This window comes from Ochotona princeps, chromosome 20 (genome assembly GCF_030435755.1).
Source record: "Ochotona princeps isolate mOchPri1 chromosome 20, mOchPri1.hap1, whole genome shotgun sequence".
Lineage (NCBI taxonomy): Eukaryota > Metazoa > Chordata > Mammalia > Lagomorpha > Ochotonidae > Ochotona > Ochotona princeps.
In genome coordinates this window covers 11,969,483-11,982,571 of record NC_080851.1, presented here as the reverse complement: position 1 = coordinate 11,982,571, position 13,089 = coordinate 11,969,483, and the positions used below count along the sequence as shown (strand labels likewise).

The 13,089-nt window shown below is 49.0% G+C and overlaps 1 protein-coding gene across 2 annotated transcripts in view; it reads left to right on the top strand.

Moving 5' to 3' along the window:
* SLC25A13 (solute carrier family 25 member 13) overlaps positions 1-13,089 on the top strand; it is a 138,429-nt gene that overhangs the window by 76,486 nt on the left and 48,854 nt on the right. For both annotated transcript variants that reach the window (XM_004582326.3, XM_058678358.1), the window contains 6 exons: positions 2,380-2,526; positions 4,813-4,951; positions 5,597-5,690; positions 5,917-6,001; positions 9,625-9,709; positions 10,159-10,317. In XM_004582326.3, the coding sequence (XP_004582383.2) occupies positions 2,380-2,526; positions 4,813-4,951; positions 5,597-5,690; positions 5,917-6,001; positions 9,625-9,709; positions 10,159-10,317 (709 nt within the window). The remainder of the gene's footprint in view (positions 1-2,379; positions 2,527-4,812; positions 4,952-5,596; positions 5,691-5,916; positions 6,002-9,624; positions 9,710-10,158; positions 10,318-13,089) is intronic.

The following is a 13,089-nucleotide window of genomic DNA, read 5'->3' as shown; positions in this document are numbered from 1 at the left end:
CTCCAGAGTGTTTTAACAGTTGGCTTCTTCCTCCTGAATGCGAGACCCTCATACGAAGAACCCCTTTTTGTTCGGTGGATCATGATTTGCTCATTTGGTTGGTTTTGTGGAATACCTATCGCTGATGACAATGTCTGTAGCAAGGGTGCCACTGTATCTAACGCGTCCCTCCCAGCCGTGGAAGGGGGCTTGGCATAATCCGGACTGGGCATGCTTCCCTGCCGAGTGCAGTGACCTGCACTTTCCGTTGGGAGAAGCTGAGGCTCAGCTCTGAGGAACAGGCACCGAGTTTCAGTGAGGAGGCTTAGCTTGGTTTGGTGCTTGTGTGGAAGGCATGTCGGGGCCAGGCCTGGCGTGAGGGGTGGCCTGACAGCAGCAGCTCGTGTAGGCTCTGCGGAGCGAGGCAGAGGTCAGCTCTGTGGTTCTGAGAAGTGGCTTTGGGCACGGGCCAGGTGAACACAGAGGATGGGGAGGGATGGGAGAGATGCATTTGGGGGAACTTGGAAAGCCCCAGGGGAGCTGGTTGGCTAATTGGTTTAGTCTTGGAAGGAAGTTTACCTTGAAGAATTAGAAATGCCAGCTTTGCAGGTAATGTGACCAGAAAAAAAATGACATATTAGAAAGTAAGCTAAGCTTTGGACATAGAAGAGGGGCCAGCCAGGTTTGAACACGGGTTGAGAAGTGAAGAATGGTGAGTTTGGTGGTGTGTGATTCTTCACAGATACCCATTTGGATATATTCTCTGAGCAGGTGGAAATTCTGGGTCCGCTGATGGCAGATTCGGATGTGGGAGTTGTTTCGGGAGGGCTCAGTGTGGAGCACTCTGCCTGGGCTGGGAGCTGGTAGACATTTCCATGAAGGGACAAGTCGCAGGAAGCTGAGGAAGGGTTGAAGCCTCAGAATGAGTTTCAGTAAGGACAGGACAGGTCAAAACCAGCAAGGTGCAACTGAGAAGACACTCAAATAGAATAAGAACTCTGTTACTAGGTAATTAAAATTTTTCTGATTTATACATTCTTAAATGTAAAGTGATTGCTAGGTACCTGCACACGGCCCAGCTCTGCGGATTATTACCACCTGTCAGGCCCACCTGTCCTTCATTCTCCTTGCATTTTCTGGTTTGCACTAATTCATGAGGACAGTGCATTTTTACACAGGTATACATCACTGCCTCACCAAATAAATGTACCTAAACAGCAGTCCTCGAGAGCCACATCAGCAGTGCAGAGACGAGCTGTCACTCCTTAGGTTGTATGTCGTGAGACAGAAAACAAATGCATTCTTCAGAATGGTACCTGATGAGTTCTGATGGGAATCGTTTTTGCAAAACCCCCTTTTTATCCGAAAGGCAGAGAGAGAGATCGCTCAGTTTTCCATCTGATGTTTGGGTTTGCAGATGCCCTCAGCAGCCAGCACTGGGCCCAGCTGAATCAGGAGTGTGGAAGTCAGTCCATGTCTTCCACATGGGTAGCTGGGACCCAAGTACTGGAGGTATCGCTTGTTGCTTCGCAGAGCGTGCATCTTAGCAGGAAGCTGAGCCAGAGGTGGAGTTGTCAGGACTGGAACCAGCCCTGTGATACGGGGCGTTGTTGGCCTAGGCTACATCTTCACCCCACAGGCTGTGTTGTATTTTTTCTTCTGAGGGTGGCCACAGAGCCCTAGGGTTGTTTCTGCTGCTTTTAGATCAAGTGGATCAAAACAAAGGGACTGCCACGTTTTCTCCTGACAGCCTCCTGTCCAGCCTCCCATCCAGCCCCTTGCTGAGGAGTGGTAGTGCACTACATGACCGTATCTGGGCATACCTTTCATTACAGCCTTGGGAGGAAAGGCCGGCTGCCTCTTAGGAGGTGATGGGGATGCACAGGACAGCCTCCCATAGGTGAGAGAGCCCATCCCCAGTGCTCAGAGTGCCAGGGCCAAGAAAGGAACCGGGTTTTCAGAGGAGAACGGCTCCTCAGTCTGTTGTCATGGCACATGTTTGTCCCAGGGCGCCATGGCCACTCCCCTTGTCTTCAGTGAGGGATGGAATGTTCCCACGTGTGTTTCTTCCTTTGTTCATGTGTATCACTTAGGCTGACTTGGGCTGCATCTTTGAACCTACTGTTCATTCCAGTTGCCATAGTCCATGCATTCTTGGCTACTGGCAGGGCATGGAAGTAGTCTGGCTTCTTTAGGTAGGAGATACGAGACTGCACCACCTCAAGCCTCATTTCCTTGGGTAAGCCAAGTTCTGTCTCAGAAAGAAACAGTCGCTCATAAACAAACAGTTGGGCTTGTTAAGGCAAGGTTGTGATCCATGTTCCTTCAGCCCCACTTGAAAGTGAATAGTTGTTTGCAGTAACTGAGAAACATGAAGCATTCTGCTTTCTTTGCCTTTAGGAAATCCAGCTGGAGCATGCCAAACAGGCCTTCATGCTGCGGGACAGTGCCAAGACTGGAAGAGTCACTGCCATTGACTTCCGGGACATCATGGTCACCATCCGCCCCCATGTCTTGACACCTTTTGTAGAAGAATGTCTCGTCGCTGTAAGTTGTCACTTGCCCTGGCAGCTTAGTGTGTTCTACCTGGTTTACGCTTCATAAAGAAGGGGTTGTAAGAAAAAAGATTTTATAGTATATAGTTTCTTTTCCTACGAAGACACCAACATTTTATTGATGTGATCACATTGCTAGGTTTGCTAAGAGCTTGTGTTAACTTGTTTCACTGGGTACGCCGATTTGTTGTCTGGATACGATGGCATGGCCAGCCATGGGCCTCGTAAGACCCACCAGATCATCTGTTCTGGCCCTGCTAAGGCAACTGCGAAACCCAGTAAATCCGCAGTGGGCCAATTTTTAGGTCGATCATTCTGTGTGATCCATGGTAATGTAAATATCTACATGGCCCATGGCAGAAGCCAGATGCCCCACTGCTGTCTCCTCGCTGCCCTCGGGGGAGGGGGTCGGGGACCTCCATGGGCTCACCAGCTGTGCTTGTCCAGGTCCCAGTGTGTGCATGCAACTTGGCGTGTCCTCCGGTTCACTTTTAGTCCTCTCCGTGTTTCTGACAGCACCCAGTGCAACGTCCGTGTTATATCAATAATTGTCATACTAGCCGCTTCAGGCAGGCAGTGAGGATGAGGAGGGATGCCCACCCATGTCTAGTGCAGATGTGAATATTTTTCTTATGTGGTTGGCTGAATCCAACCACAGCACCCTCAGATGAGGCAGCTAATTGTATTTCCTGGCTAAAGAAAGAAGAAAAATCTTGTTTGTGATGCGTTATCCATTTGCTGTGTGTTTTGAGGGATGTCCAGTGGTAGTCTTATATATATATATAGATAGATAGATAGATATAGATATAAATATATAAATATAAATATATAAATATATATATATATATATATATATATATATATATATATATATTTCTGTGTTTAGGCTCTAAGGAAAAAAAAAACATGTATTGCTTGTTCAATCAGATTGGTAGAACAAATTCCAAAGCGTAGACACACTCATTCATGAGCCCCTCACGGTGTGCGTGCGCATGCGCACGGTGCAGCTTGCAGTGGCCCAGGGACAGCAGAGTCCACTGGTCATGTCTTGGGGCCTGTCCCCCTTGAGGTGTCCAGCTGCTGCCCCTGCCTCCTGAGCCTCTCAGGGGTCCTGCAGCAGTCCGTGGTAGGGAGCCCCCCAGAGTTTGTCATGGAGCCTCAGAACAGCCGTGTATCATCACGAAAAATACAGCTCTCAGGGGCCCTCCACCCTCCATACGTGGTGAGACCTTGACGTCCAAGTTGTGAACCTTCTAGAAGATCCTCGAGATCACTGAGATCCGGTAACCATTGTCCAAAGATTACTCTGCTTTGTGGATCCCAGGGAAAAGGCTTTGCGTGCGTTCCCCATCACGTCCCAGGCGGGAAGTCGGGGAGCCAAGCGGCTGTATCTGCTGCTCATGGCCCCGCCTCCTGCCCCCACAACCCCCACGTTACCCCCTTTCTACTCCACACGAAGCTCTCCTGGCAGCTCTTTTAAATGATTACTAAATGAGATTTATGTGGTTGTTAGCTTATGAAGAAGTGCTTTCCTATTAGAAACATTTTGCCTTGTTAGGGAAGGGCAGAGTTTGAAACCGCAGCTCTCCTAATAGACATTCTTTCTGTCTGCCTTGCCCCCTGTGAAGAAATACGACTTCTTAAGATTTCTGATTGTCAGCATGCTACCCAGCCTGCACCCTACCTAAGCAGATGACGTCTCATAATTTTATCACAATACACTTGTTTGTGACACGTCCCAAAGTCTGTACCTAAATGATTATTTATGGCTGGTTGAAAGTAACACAGCATGTCTTGCTATTAATGTTAGATTGACCACTTTGCATACTATGTTTGTGTTGAAATAATACAGTTTTGCATGTGTAAGCACACACGTGTGTGTGTGTGCATAATACAGTTGGGTGCATAAAAGCCTTGAAGACTTTGCTCATTAGATGAAATAAACCAACTTATAAAACATTTCCAATTGAAATTTGAACTCTGTAAATTGCTACTGGTGCTGTTACAATCCTACACATGTATTTACTTAGTTTTCTAGGAGCTGTGTATGGAAAGTTCTGCTCACGATTAGTTGCAGTTACTTCCAAAAATCATTTATAGTTTTGTTTTGTTTTTAATGTGAAAGAAAATACTTGTATACTTGTAGCCATTACTTCTGAGACACGCAGTCTTGATTGTTTCCAAACTTACGTTAGACACTTACTGTATGTGCGCTCCTGAATCCTCTCCATCTGTAAATCTTCTTTCATTTTTCATCTTCTTTCATTTTCAACTTAAGGCTGCAGGAGGTACCACATCGCATCAAGTTAGTTTCTCGTATTTTAATGGATTTAATTCGCTCCTTAACAACATGGAACTCATTAGAAAGATCTACAGCACGCTGGCCGGCCATAGAAAAGATGTGGAAGTGACTAAGGGTGAGCGAAAGTAGATCTGGCTCTTGCCTGTGAATATCTTAGGGGATTATTAAAGGGGGGTTGTGTAGGCCACAGAGAGTTTACATTATAGATTTTTCTATCTCACTGACACACATTAACCATATGGCCCATGTGTATTCTCAGTTCTTTGATCAGACAAACAAAAGCTAACAAAACAGTCTTCGCCAAGTTTTAAATAAACTGAAGACAGCCTTTAAATGAGGAAAGCCTGTAAAGCTGCTTAAGTGTTTTCAAATCTTGCAAGAACTTGAACTGAATTGGCTATGTCTAAAACCACCTTGAGAAGTACATGAGCATTCCTTAGGCATGTAAAAAGCCTACAGCCTTTGCATGAGAAGTCTCCAGGATGGTCCCTCTGTTACCTGACTGCCATCTGAATGTACATCCCTGGAGCCTTCAGGTGGCACCCAGCGGGTAGACAGTCCCAGGAAGCGGGTGCAGCCTACCCCTTCCACGGGAACCGACGACCACAACGTTTCTTGCCCCATTCGGATTAACTTCAAATCTGCAGCTGATAGTGATAAAGTTCTGTGTTACTCAGTCATTTCAGTGCCTTACGTTAATGCTGAATTTGGTAGCAGTTCCTTCTTGAATCTTTTTCCTTCTGTGTCTTCTTCCATACAGAGGAGTTTGTTCTGGCCGCACAGAAATTTGGTCAGGTTACACCCATGGAAGTAGACATCTTGTTTCAGTTAGCAGATTTATACGAGCCAAGGGGGTAAGTTGGCCTTCTTGCTTCCTTTTTTTTTTTTTTTTTCTAAATTAGTTTTAATAAAAGGAGGTTAGGAGGTGGGAGAAGGAGGAGGGGAGCCATTGGGAGAGGAAGAAGTCAAATTAAGGCTCACACTGAAGTGCAACATGGGAGAAGGGGCAGTTCAGACTGTATGGGTAAAGCCGAGTAAACTGGCACCTGCCCTGTTGATTGTGTGTGTTTGTCCCTGCAGACGCGTGACCTTGGCAGACATTGAACGGATCGCCCCACTGGAGGAGGGTATGCTCCCTTTCAACCTGGCGGAGGCCCAGAGGCAGGTGAGTCCCAAGGGGCAGGTGTGCCCCCTCCACAGCGCACTGCCCTCTCTCAGCTGGCTTCTCAGCTCTCGGACGTGGCATCATGCCCTCCCAACTCAGTCCCGGTACACGGCAGCATCTGTTGCTTTCTGTGGGCGGCAGGGTGGCCAGTTCCTTAATGTTACCACAAAGGCCCACAGCCAGTCGAGTTCCAGGGCACAGGGGTGCTTCACCCACCCAGCCTCTCCCGCTGCGCCCCGCTCTGCCCAGCGGCTACACGGGATCACTTTGTTTAGTCTGGAGGCCTCGTCTGAAGGCCTCTAGAAGGATTTTCTCTGTGAAAGTGTTCATCAGCCCTGTGGAAACAATTCTAGGAATGCCATGTTTTATGTGCCGGTTCTCAGAAGCTGAACTGTTGGAGTGGGGGGACTGAGAAGCGTGGGCGTGGGGCGCGCTGTCCCCCTCGCGTGGGCGGGCTGGGGGTTCCGCCCCTGGCGCCTCCCAGGTCTTGCACACTGTGCCCACACTCGCAGACAGAGTGGCGTTTGCACAGAAAGCCCTCTTTTAAGGCAAAGCCATCTCTGAATCCTGCGAGACTTAACAGTCTTTGGCTTGAGGCTGTAGGGCTGCTCGGAGACGCCAGTGTGACCACAATGGGTTGAGGCAGGCTGCGTTTTTAGGACTGGGCAGGCATGGAGCCAGGACCCCCCCCAACCTCGGCCCCCTCCTGTCCACCCACCCGAAGGCGACAGTGTGGGCGTGTGAACTGGGATGAACATGGCGTGGTGGGTGTGCGCCGGGTCAGAGCCCTCCTGCTCTGCAGACAGCCTGTGCTCCCCGTAATGTTAGCCTCAGCGTCCGAGTTTGTGATGGGTTCCCCAGCATCACGGCAGTGAGAGGGCTGGGGAGGCTCAGTTTCGTGAGCCTGACATCAGGGGACCAGGCCCAGAGCGATTGGCAGCATCCCTGCTTGTTGTGTGGCGAGCTTTTTCCTGTGGGGACCACGACACAGAAGCTCACTGGCCTGGTGGGCAGCGCTGGGGAAGAGCCGAGGTCTGTTGTCTCCCCTCAGAAGCCTCCAGGAGGCTCATTGGGAGTCTCGGATTTCATTTAGGCTTCAGAGTATATTCCCTCATTTTTGTTTTTCGTTTTTTTGGTTTTTGGTTTTTTGGCTTTTTTGTTTTGATGCCAGGAGGCTTGTCAGTGTTGCATGTTGGTATCTAGGTAAATAAGATAATGTTGCTCTTTGGGACACACCTGTTGAGATGTGTGGACCAATGGTGTCCTCCTGTACAGGAGGTAGGGTTGAAAGTAGCTTGTGGAATTTGTAGCATCTCAGTAGAGACCCATTCCTATGTAAACCTGCTTTCAGGTGCGTGACTTTGGAGATCACAAGTGATCTCCTTGGGTGAGAGCCGAGTCACCCACGCGGTTAGCAGCTCCGGAGGCTGGATGCGGGGGCCGGGGCTGGGGTTCATTGCTCACTGATTTTAATTATCATGGCTTTTGGAAAACAGATTTCGTAGTGTGTTTAACCATTCAACAGGCATTTATTAAGCAGTGACTCTTTGTCACCCTGGTTTGATAACTCTGCATGATCCAGAATTATAGTTTTATTTGTGCAGCAGAAAAGGGGTAACGCTCTGAAACCTGCTGACATCAAAGACCCTGGGGACAGTAGGTCAAAAGAAAACACAGAAGCAGCCAACTGACCACAATTTCCAATTGACAGAAGATGGCCAAGAAAGGAAGGATGAAAACCTCCCAGTATAACCGCGGTCTGTCACCACGTTTGGATTATCTCCGAGTAGTACGAGTGCCAGTGTGTTAGTGTTGATTCTACATGCACATATAAACACACACAAATAACCTCATAGGAGACGAAATCACACTGTCTGTAGGCCTTTAAAAAATGTCAGGGAATCTTCCAGAAATTTAAGAAGGCAAAGCAAATCTTATGGGAAGTATTTAAACACTCAGCTTGCTCCTTTGGGCCCACCTCTCATTTTCTTAACCAGTTAGGTCTTCAGGTTATATTTCATTTTGTCTTAAGGCTGTAACCTGTTTTCTCACTGGTACTCTATTACTGGACCTTGAGGTCATCTCCAGAATGTTTGGCACATTCCTGTAATTTGATCTTATTTAGGGCCTGGCGCAATGGCCTCCTGGCTAAATCCTCACCTTACATGCCCAGGATCTCATATGGGTGCCATTTCGTGCCCTGGCTGCTCTACTTCCCATCCAGCGCCCTGCTTGTGGCCTGGGAAAGCAGTGGAGGATGGCCCAAAGCCTTGGAACCCTGCACCCACTTGGGAGACCCAGAAGAGGCTTCTGGCTCCTGACTTCGGATTGGTTCAGCTCAAGTCATTGCAGCCACTTGGGGAGTAGCCTGTGGACAGAAGACCTTTTTCTCTGTCTCTCCTTCTCTCTGTGTATCTGCCTTTCCAAAAAAGTAATACATAAATCTTTAAAACAAATTGATCCTTATTTATATGTATGGTTATTTGCTAATATAACCTTTTAAAGCTCCATCTATTTTTATTTGAAAGGCAGTTCACAGAGACAAAGAGAGAGAGAGAGAATGATTTTCCATCTGCTGGTTTACTCCCAAGTGACCACGTGACCAGATCTGGGCTGTTCAGAATCCAGAAGCCAAGAGATTTTTCTGGGTCTTCCCCATGGATCCAGGGTCCTAAGGACTTGGTCCGTCTTCCACTGCTTTCCCAGGCACGTTAACAGGGAGTAGGATCAGAAGGGGAACAGCTGGGCCTCAAATTGGCATCTGTATGGGAAGCTGGCACCATGAATGGAGGCTTAACCTTCTATGCCACAGCACCATCCCCTCTAGCATAACTTTCTTTGAAAAAATTATGAATTTTTTATTGTTAGATAATTGTTTTAGTTATTGGCAGAGAAAGAGAGAACGGGCAAGTTCCCCTCTGTTGCTCTGTTGCCCGAATGTTTGCCATAGCCAGGATGTGGCCAGGCTGAAGCTGAGAGCACAGAACCTGGTGTAGATCTCACCCATGGGTGGTAAGCACTTCAGCCCTCACCTGCTGCCTTGTAGGGTGCGTGGTTAGCAGGAAGCTGGCGCCAGAAGCATCATTGCCAGTATTCCTGTGTGGGACATGGGCATCTGAGCCGGGTTCTTCAGGAAGAGGCCAGGCGCCTGCTGCAAGCCTGACTTTTACTAGTTGACGCACTGGGCCCGAGGTTGTGCATACAGTGAGGATTCCCACAATATCCCTTCACTTATTGGTCTAGTGGCAGGCTGAGCAGGCCCTGTTGTGTTCAGCAAAACGAAGCAAAACCCTACAGACCCAAGCCTGCCAATAGGACAAGTGAAGCGTGACGTCTCATTGGTCTTGTGTTTGTCTTTGATCACTAGTGAGTTACACATGAAGAGAGGTCCATCACATTCTTTTTCGTGATGAATGACTCTGAGTCTCAGTATTTACAGGAGTACAAATCTTTTCACTAAGAAGAAATTTAAGGGCATCTAGCCGGCTCTCATCTTTGGCGTTTTCCTTCTGCTGTCAGTTTAGAGCTCAGTGAGTCAGCCCTGAATGATGTGTGCTTGTTTCTCTTCTGTCCCGCTCCCCACCTCCCGTGCCCCGGCTGCTGACACCTGTGCCTGCGGGCAGAAGGCCTCCGGGGACACCTCCCGTCCGGTGCTCCTGCAAGTCGCTGAGTCGGCCTACAGGTTTGGTCTGGGTTCTGTTGCTGGAGGTTAGTCACGCATCAATGCACATTTATTATTCCTCTTCTTTCTCTGCTCCTTCTCCCTCTTGCAGTGCTCTAGGACATATCCCAAGCCTATGGCTAGGCTGTGCCCATGAGGTGAGAAAGAAGACAGGGCTATTTTTATTTTCCATGTCTGCACAGGACCAGGGACTCCCACGTGGTGTTTTATCACAGGACAGGTTTTCTGAAGGCAGCTTGATGAGGTGAAGCTGGAAGGATGTATCTCTAATGTAGGGCTGGGCCACGGAATTCTTGAATGAAAATCTGCAACTTCCACTTAGAGTATCGAAGGGGAGTCCACTTTGAAAATACGGGCACATGAGATCTGTCAGTTTCCGATCTTTTCTTTGACTTTCACTCGCCGCCCCCGGCCCCGGCCCCTCCAACTGACCCGCACTCCCCCTCAAGTACTGGCATTGATTGCTTCCTTCCAGCTGTTGGAGCCACTGCCGTGTATCCTATCGATCTCGTCAAAACCCGGATGCAGAATCAGCGGTCCACGGGCTCTTTTGTGGGCGAGCTTATGTACAAGAACAGCTTCGACTGCTTCAAGAAAGTGCTGCGCTACGAAGGCTTCTTTGGACTCTACCGAGGTCAGTGCCACGTGCCCAGGTCACATGAGGTCAAGCCGTTGGAGGCTCAGTTCCCTTCCTTGGGGCCCGAGGTGAACTAGCAAGCCCTGGAGTGGTGGCGACACAGCACCAGCAGAAGTGTCCATGCGGGCAGACTGGGCAGGGGCAGCTGCCGCCCGGTGAGCCAGAACAGCCCACTGCTTGCACAGTATTAATTTTCTAGGCATCTTCAGTGGGTTTTTGGAAGCCTCAGATGTTTGGGTTCCTGGCACAATCAGATATTGAGAGAAGCCACTTTTCCACATCATACTGTTGCACTTGTTCTGTTATTACTTGTTAATTGATAAATTAAATTCTGCCTTGAGCATGTATGTGTAGAAAAACAAACCAGGAATCCAGGGTTTGGTCTTGTTTGTGGCTCAGGCATCCTCTGCTGGAGTTGGTGCGCACACGCAAGCACAGGGGTCAGCAGAATGCTTGGTCGTGGCCTCTTGCTCAGCAGAGGCTTCCCCTTGCCTTCCCTTGACTCGCAGAGCTGACTCACCCACCTGCTCCTCCACTCATGTGAGGTTGGTCAAGTGAAGGGAATACTGTCACGCACCCGTGGCCCGGGGAGGACACACAGGACTTGATATCCCAGCCTCGCTTCTCCTGCTCACCTGCTGCAGAGGGGAGCAGTGCGTGTTCATCCCCGAGAAGCGCTGGCAGTGATGCTGAGCCACGCTCCCTGCTGGGTGGGGGTCTTCCCCACTCGTCCCGCGGGGGCCTGCTCCAGAGAGGAACGCAGCGCTTGTGATCTGCTGAGGCAAGCCAGGAGCTGTCAGCCACGTACACCTGTACCTCTAGGCCTCTTCTGCCATCTGCCGACACGAGTCTTCCAATTAAGCTTCCAAGTTAAACAAAAGACAAAAACCCCTTCTTGAAGCCTTTTGCTTTAGAAGCTAGGTGGTTTCAAACTCCAGAGAAGTTGCACTTTGCAGATTCTATTAGACAGGGAGATGACCCCATCAAAGGCTTTTTGATCTCTTTTCTCTCTTCTTTCCCTTACCCCCTGCCTCTTCAGACAATTTGGAAGGTCTTTGACCCCAGGTGATTGATGATGACCCTTGCAGGGTCACTGCCTTCTATTTGAAATACGGCTCGCCCCTCCCCCACCCCACCTGGTGACAGCCACCTTGCAAATGAAATGGCTCCCAAGTCATACAAGGTTAATGTCACAGTTTCTGCTTCGCCATCAGTCAGGCAACCAGGTGCCACCCGGTTCCCTGGGGTGTGAGCTGTTTCTGAAGGGAGAGCTCGGAGTGGGCACAAGTGGGAACCGCGGCAGTGTTGATGTTAGATTGTCAAGGGTGCCTCCCTGGCACTGCTGAGTGCATTCAGCTTGCTCGTGTTGGCTGGGTGTGTGTTGTTTCTTGGGCAGACTCCGGGTGGCTAAGCACAGCAGGCAGGTCTCCCTTCTTAGTTACATCTGGATTCCCTGCTCTGTGACGGGCGGCCTTCTGACGCACAGCTGCCTGAGCCGCGACAGGAGGTTGCCTCATGTTGGGCTTGTGGCGTTACATCTGTAAATGGGAGCAGCTTTTCGCCTCTTGGGGAGGAGGGCCCGGGAGTAAGCTGGTGTACTAAACAGGCAGAGGTACCGCTCCCAGCAGGAGAGAGGCCGCTCTCCAGGCCTTCCCTGACTCACAAAGGGTCTGTTTCCTCATGGGATCCAGGTGCCCAAAGGCAAGGGCCAATGCTGTCGATTCAAGGGGACCTAATAGACTGTAGTCGTACAGTTAGTTCTAGAACACAGTTGGCTCCATTTCTCCTGGGTTTCTTCTCTTTTCTAATGGACAAGCCTTGTTGTTGATTGTTTTTAAAAGGTTTATTTGAGAGTTAGAGAGTCGAGGAAAGAGAAAACCATTGAGCCATCTGCTGTTTGGCCATCTGTTATGTGGCTATAACAGTCTGGGGCTGTACCTTGCCAAAGCTGGGAGGCTGGAGTGTCCTCTGGGTCTCCTGGATGGGTACAGGGACCCAAGCACTTGGGCTGACCTCTGCTGCTCGTCCAAGTACATTTATAGGGAGCTCATTGGAAAGTGAAGCAACTGAGTCTTGAACTGTTGTCTGTGTGCCGTGAGATGTCACAGGCAGCAATTTGTCTGTGCTACAACGCTGGCTCCTAATTTTTTTTTTTAATGAGTTACTTATTTTTATTGGAAAGTCAGATTTACAAAGAGCAGAGACAGAGAGAAACATCTTCCATCCACTGGTTCACTCCCCAAGCGGCCACAATTGCTGGAGCTGAGCTGATGCAAAGGCAGGAGCTTCTTCCGGGTCTCACACATGGTGGCAGGGTCCCAAGGCTTTGGGCCATCCTAAACTGCTCTTCCAGGCTACAAGCAGGGAGCTGGATGGGAAGTGGGGCTGCCGGGATACGAATGAGTACCCTATGGGACACCAGCACTTGCAAGGCAAGGATTTAGCCAAGAGGCCATTACGTTAGGCCCTGGCTCCTATTTTATTTTTAAAGATTTTGTTAGTTTGAGAAGAAAACCATTAAAACTTGAGCTTTGAAAATGTAGAATTGCTATCATTAATGGTTTCATCTAACATTATCTCAAAAAACGTTGGAGTACACCTCTGATTTGTGACCATGTTTCAAAGTATTGAGTAGGGTTTTTCCTTATTAATTTATCTTAACATGTAACTTCTCCATGTAGAGAAATAGATCATTATATTTTCCTGAATAGGACTATTTGGAAATGTTGCACAAGTAAAGTCTCCCCCTGTCTTACAATTAGCTTGGTG